Source organism: Arachis duranensis, chromosome 10 (assembly GCF_000817695.3).
Source record: "Arachis duranensis cultivar V14167 chromosome 10, aradu.V14167.gnm2.J7QH, whole genome shotgun sequence".
Taxonomy (NCBI): domain Eukaryota; kingdom Viridiplantae; phylum Streptophyta; class Magnoliopsida; order Fabales; family Fabaceae; genus Arachis; species Arachis duranensis.
The window spans coordinates 22,929,587-22,937,037 of NC_029781.3; the positions used below are offsets into that span (position 1 = coordinate 22,929,587).

Here is a 7,451-nt window from a genome sequence, read left to right on the forward strand (position 1 = left end):
ATAAATAAAATAAATAGTCACACTGTCAAAGGTTAATGCTCAAAATAAATTATTAACACGTTTATAAGGTAAAGTATCATCCAAATCCAATTATACTCCACAAATCAAATAACAAAACAGTTACACGGCTGTAAAGATTATAGTAAAACAATTCTGTATCTTCCAATAATAGCATGCAAGATTGAATTGATATATATATATATATTATATTCCTCATAGATAGGGTGAAAAATAAAAATAAATAAAAGAAATAAACAAACTAAATTAATCATCTGATCCTAGGATGTCTTTGTCTTCGTTCATCAACTTCATTCATCCAATCATTGAGCCACAGAAGTCCCTTGTATCCATAATATGTAGCAGTAACAAGTACGATCAAAATAAAAAGGTACAGAAGGAGCTTCTTTGTTGTAGAAATAATTTTCTGTTCAGTGATTAACAGAAAAAGAAGATGATCAGTGGAAAGAGACCAGGAGACATAGTTAGAGCATGGAAAGAAAGAACTCTTCTCTCAAATAATCAATATACCTGTATTTTTGTTGCTTCCTTAGATTCTTGGACTCGTTTCTGCCTTTTTCGTCGCTTCGGAGCCAGTTTTTCATTATCTGTCTCTTTTACCTTTGAAAATAGCTAGAGTATTAGACAACACTAATTCAGAGCATACGCCATAGAGGCGTGCATCTCCAATTTAATGAAAACAGACTGAAGAGTGAAGTGAAAATTTAAGAAGTGGAATTATATATTCATAGATACATATCAGAATATTTAAAAAAATATATATATAGTTCAAACATGCATGTCATACTATTAGGTTCACGAAGTTAAGTACAAGGGATCATCTATGACTTATGGCTGAGTTTGGTTTTGACAACAGAATAAGACAGCACACTAAGAACATGACACAAAGAACGACACAAAAATTAGTGTCTTTATGTTTTGTTTGTTAATAAACTAAATATAAGATAAAACAAATTATGAGAAGTCCAATTTATTATCATTTTCTTCCGCACACACAAATTTAGGGAAAAAAATATAATGATAAAAAATGTAATTGTGAAAAATTGATAGGGATAATGAAAAAATAAGTGTCTTTTATTAGTGTCTTTGTGTCCCTTCTATCAAAGACACAAAATACACTAATTTAGTGTCTTAGGACACAATGTCTATGTCTGTCTCAGCTGCCAAACATGATTTCGTGTCTCAGTGTCCTACTCTCTATCCCATACGTGTAAACAAACACAGCCACATAGAACAGATGGAGAATATAAACCTTATGAAACTAATCCTATATATAAATTAATTTTCATATACATAAGATTGAGTATTCTTGACCATTCAAGGTATCATATTGGTTGAAAATATTATTGAAAAAAATCAGATTTTGATAGAAGGTTTCATCAGAAAACAAGTTTTATTATTGTAATGTATAGATGTTGCAAAATTTTAAAAACAAAGTGATTGTGCAAAAATGGTAATAGAACTACTTTTATACTATTGAATATTATATCAAAATTTTTGCTCTCCTATAAGCTTTCAGGTTTGATCAGACCTGTATCCAACTAATGAGACAAAACTCAGATATTACAGTCTAAAAGTTCCTAGAAAAGATGAGAATTAAACTCGCTAAATCTCCATTTTCTTTGTGTCGGTAGGGGATCCTCTTTTTAAAGAGTAGTTGCTAATACTATCAAATTTATATTCAGGTTTCCATTATGAAACTTTTGTAATTTGATTTAGAACTTGAGCTTGATTTTCAAATCAATCACCCTTAAGTGACAATGTAGACAGATTAATGTCATATTCAGTGCTAAATTTTCAGTTTTTCACAAGAAACAACGAACTCTACAACCATTATAAAACAAAGAATGAAGCAAAACAGATAACATAAATATATGGAAGGTTCTGATTAAAATCGATTACCTCTGTAACTTGAGATTTACGTAGATGTAATTCCGACTCAACAACCTGCATTTTACTCTTGCAATCAGAATTGCAAGGAATAAGGCCAATTCCAAATTGATTTTTGGTAATATCCTTTGGGTGGGAACCAGCACTGTGATATGCTGCTTGAACATCGTGACATGGCCACTCCCTTTTCAGTGTTTGGCATTTGCAACGAACGATGACCTAGTGAAGATTGACTTCAGATTTTAGAAGACTATATGGATAAATAATAGGGTAACTGATTACTTTATTTTGCAGTAGCTAGATTAAAATATGAAAAAATTTGCCAGCTTCAAGTCATGATGTTATAACCTTTTAATGTCACATTACCTTTTTACTGCATTTCTCAGGATTTGGGCATTCACCAGGATGGCACGTCTCGGGGCATAGATGGGTACAATTTGCTAACTTCCTGGAAAATAAGAACAACATTGAACTTTATAAGAGCAAAAAGAAAAACGGCAATAAAAGGAAGGGAGGGATCAAAATTCTTGCAGATATTTAAGTTGGATTCAAGTGCTAAACTAGTTTAACAAAAATATAAATGAATAAAAGAGAGAGAAGAGATGGGTAAAATAGAACTAAAGCATATACTCTCTAATTTACCTATGACACAGCCCACCACATGAACGGACTTTCTCTTGATCCTTAGCTGACAAGGTGTTGTAATATATGCACTCAAACACATGGACCATTGAGCCACAATGACAAGACCGCTTGATCAGCGCTTTGCATGGAGGACAGTCTCCAGGATGGCATCGACGAGGGCAACAATGCTGACATTTAGGTTCTCTTTCCTGAAGTAGGTATATTGAGTGAAAAATTATCAGTTCTAATTTCTTATAAGAGTGTTTGTTAATTTCACACAGGAAGACAAAAGAGAAATCTCATTTATTTGGCATAAATTGTGTTATATTACAGAGGATACATAGAGCCCAAGAATGGAGAAGATGTAGAGAGGGAATGACATGCAACGAAATTATGGAAGTTTCAATACCTTATCACAAGGAAGAGAACAATCTTCACAAGGCTCACTTTTCTGTAGCCGGTTCGTGGAGGCCGGATTCTCCAAGGCATGGCAGGTTTTAGTACAATAATGATTACCGCACGGTAGAGGATTTCCACATAAGTTTTCACAGGCAAACTGTGATTTATCAGAGCAGACCATCTGACAGGAAGGGGTAAAACAAGGGAAAAAAATAAAAGAAACCTAATTAAAATCACAAAAGTAGCTGATGCAAATTTCTCTTACACAACTTTTAAAAGTATCTTGAATATCAGATGTTTATATCCAGCTTTGAAGATGAAGCAAAAAACAAACCATTCGCTCCGTTCCAATGTGTTGCCCGACACATGGTCTCCACACTAGTTCAGGGCAAGGAGGGCATGGAGTACCAGGTGTACATTCACTTTGTTGTATAATTTTCTTTTTCTTTGGTTTGAGAGTGAACTCCCGATTAGGCGGAGGTTTAGCATCATGACACCTTCACACAGAATAAACAATGTTAAGGAAAGGCATCAACTAAAAACAAAATCTATGATCTTCTTGTTCCATCATATGATACTAGATTCTGATAAATTGATGCATTAATTAATGTTTTAAGAGTTTCCCATCAAATCTATTTGAAATGCATAAAAGATGGAAAGCCTTCATTATTCATAGCAATTTCTTCAAAATGGTAACTAGTAATATCTCAATCTAACATATTAAATGAGAAGATTGTGTCAAACCTTAATTTGCAAGCATGGCCACAAGAGTACTCTTCTGCACAAGGGAGCCGACAAGGAGGACAGGCTCCATAATGGCATTTGTGTGGCTAGAAAAAATAATTAATTTGTTAATAATACGCAAAATACATGAAACATTTTCACTAATATGCATATATTTCTGAAATTAATGATGCATGTGTAAAAGTTCTTACACATTCATCCCACTGCATGCTTCTCTTTTTAAGACTTTTAAGGTCCTAGGTGATTGGTCAACCAATTTTATTGAAAATATATGAGCAGATGCCTATGTAAATCATTTTATTAGTGGCAGTGCATCAAAATTAAATACTATATTTCCTTTCAAATTAAGGAATAAACAAAAAATAGTAAGCACCCACTAAAATATATCATGAAATTTCTTAGGGGGTAAAAAACTATATTATGAGCCCCAGAGCAGGCACCAACCCTAGACTAGGCGAGACTTTCCCTCAACATAAATATTAGGTTAAAAAACTATCACTAATAGGAACAATGAAGCTCTAAAGAACATGTATTTGATAAGAAGGGAAGTAGGGTGATGAACAGACAACATTCTTATGCCAATGCCCAATCATACCATGATTTTGTAATCATTAGCAATATTTAATTTTCAGCCATTCCTAGAAACATGTTCTGTTATGGAACTTATGATCTACTCCATCTAATTGAGCATCAAAATTTGAAAGTAATCAACTGATAACATATACTCAACAAACTAGATTTTATTGTTTAAAGTTTAAACATCTAATTCATTTCCCCATACAATTTACATTTTCTAAACTTCTTTCCACTGTCAAAGCATCAGCATCAGCTTGTTATTGCTGCTATTATAGCCACACCCAAGTATACAACACTACAACATATCTCCACTTGAAAATGTAAATGCCTGAAGCAAAATAAGTCACTAAATACCTTGAGCTTTGGTGCATGATGGCATAAAGGAGCAATAGGGCATGGTTTAGGACACTTGGGTGGTTTTTGTTCCATTTCAGTACCGCAAGGAACCTAGTAAAACATCTGTCACTCAGCACATTTGACTTGAGAAAAAAAAAAAACTAATAAAATCAAAGTATACAACATTAACACCAAGAAGATCACATAAGATAATGGTGGTAATTGACCAGAGAATAAAGGGGGGGAAAAGGAAAGAAAGAATATGTATTGCCAGCATGTGTGTCCACTTATGATATCAACAACCAACAAGAGAAGTAAAATTACAAATATCTTCAAACTAAGGCAACAGTAAAATATTAGTAATAAGAAGTTAAAAACAACAAAATAACACAAATGTTTCGAGTATCTCCATGTTTATATTAAATCTGAACTTCAAACTTATTTTCTGTTACCAAATGAAAACACTATAGACAAAGACACTGGGAACATCACATTGACTACAGTCTACATAAATTAACCATAATAACAGTCCTTCATTTATTTATCCACTCACCTTCAATGTTCCCCTTAAATATAAATTAGTGCGATATGCAACATAAGCGATTACATTACGGAAAGAAAACAATGTTTTGTTGATCTAACCAACATCCCTTGCTCACTTGATCAACTCAAACCTGGCAATCATATCCCCCTCCCCCTTCAACCCCAAAAAAGAAAAAAAGTCAAGCACCATACCAACCACTTGCATTCATCTAAAATAGTCATCTCCCCTGCCACTAAATGAAGTCAGATTTGCACTGATTATGCTTGGAAATAGTGCAATACATGTCAAAGCTAAGATTCCTTCACAAAATATTCGAGCCTCTCAATCTTATATAATGCATAACGAGCCCAACGGTCATATTGCCAGCAAAATCTATGAACTATACAATTCATAATTGTGCTTTACACAAATGTGTTCACAGCTACAATTTGCATTCAAGAATGTTGGATTCAGGTTACCAAAGTGACACAAGAAATACAATCATAAAATTGGACTTATACAATCACAATTGAAGAATTATATCTCATATAATAAATACTAAATTAATAACATAGTATAATGTCATGCTCCTATTCTGAAAGACAGAAAAAGAAAGTCAGACTCAGACCTCAAAATGTGTTTCCCCACATGCACATGAAATGGTGACCATTATTGGGCAAGGAGCACAGGCACCCCTGCAATAACAAAAAGCGGATAATGAAATTGATCTTTAAACATCAAAGACATAAGACAGAAATTACAGTTCCACTATGAAATTATAGCAACATACCTATGGCATGGAGAAGGGCATTTATGGTTTTTACATCTAAGCCGCCTGTCACAGACCTAATAAATTTTTTAAAAACATAAGCAAATCAATCAATACTCCTCTAACATCCTAGCCTTCTATTGGAATGAAATGATGGCCAATTGGCCATAAAGTAGGCTCTAACCTCTGAGCATGGAGGGCAATCCCCATCACAGCACTTGCGTTTACAAGCATGCCGGCCACAGTCCCGCATCCTCTGGCACTTCCTTTCACACCACAAATCTTGATAGCAAGGAACCTATTCCAAGTTCAATTAACTCTGCCCACTATAATAACAATTCCACAACTACAAAACAAGCAAAACAAAGCATACAGATCTACTGCAAAGACAGTGAAAACTCACATCTTTCCTGAGGCTGCCGCATCGACAAGACTTCTTCACAACAGTCCTACAAGTCTCAACACATGCACCACGGTGGCACCTCTCGGGGCACCTATGGTACCTACAACTAAGCATCTTATCACAAGTAGCCCCACATAAGGGCACAGTAACATCACAAGGCATCCCTTCATACACTCTCTTCCCACAAGGACATGCCCTCTTCCCTTGCAAAGGGCAGTCTCCACACTCCCCAACATGGCAACCTCTCTCACACACATGCCTCCCACATCCGAGCCTCTTCTCACAAGGCTCGCCACACCCGAAAACACGGTTACAGCACTCCCTCTCTTCCTTCTTCTTACCACACCGGCACTGGTACACACTGCGTGCCCGGCAGGGAGGGCATTGACCCTCATGACAAATCTCAGCACAACCATGAACCCCACAATCCAGAAGCTTCCCACAAACTTTCCCACACGAGAACTCCTTGAACCCGCACCTATATTAGACAAATACCAATAAGAGTATTGAATATGAGTATATGACACAAAAATACAGCAAAGTTATGAAAATAAGAAGTTTAATTTAGCAGTCTTTGATGCAAATACAAATGCAATACACATACGTCAGCATAAATGAAGTATTTGAGCATCATGGACACGCACCTCCTCACATCTTCAATTTTGGTACAAAAGCAACTAACTTTCACGAGTTTTGGGCAGGACGGGCAGGGTCCAGGGTGGCATAAAAGAAGGCAATGGTGACCACAGTTGTGCTTCAATGGCCTCCCACAAATCTCACCGCAAGAATGAGGCAAAACCCATGGATCATTGGGAGGGTTCTCGAGTTTTCCGCAGAAGCAAAAGTAGGTTTTTGGAATGTGCGTGATTGGGTACTCTACCCTGCATTTGGGGCAGTTCCAGAGCGCGGTTTCAGAGGCGCGCTGCTCTGTGATAGGGAGGCGCGTGGCGGCGCGTGCGGCAGCGAGATTGGAGGCTTGGCGGGCCCATGATTGGATACAATGGAGGTGGAAGAGGGCGAAGCAGAGCGAGGAGCAGGACCATGTTGGGTCTGAGGGTTTGATGCGTTCGAGGCAGATGAGGCATGAGAGTGCGCCGGAGGATGAGGAAGTAAGGAAGGATTGGATCTTTGACACTTCGGCGGGGGTGGCGGTGGCGGTGGAGGAGGAG

The 7,451-nt window shown here is 36.6% G+C and overlaps 1 protein-coding gene across 1 annotated transcript; it reads right to left on the reverse strand.

Moving 5' to 3' along the window:
* Positions 1-201: 201 nt before the first annotated feature.
* Positions 202-7,437, reverse strand: LOC107469482 (NF-X1-type zinc finger protein NFXL2; the record flags this gene model as incomplete). Its single annotated transcript, XM_016088853.3, is given in 14 exon segments — positions 202-424; positions 529-618; positions 1,921-2,127; positions 2,275-2,356; positions 2,551-2,741; positions 2,942-3,112; positions 3,266-3,428; positions 3,676-3,761; positions 4,606-4,698; positions 5,739-5,805; positions 5,901-5,956; positions 6,064-6,177; positions 6,283-6,760; positions 6,927-7,437. Coding segments are annotated over 14 exon segments (2,465 nt in total), but the record flags the coding sequence as incomplete, so codon positions are not given.
* Between the last annotated feature and the right edge of the window lie 14 nt (positions 7,438-7,451).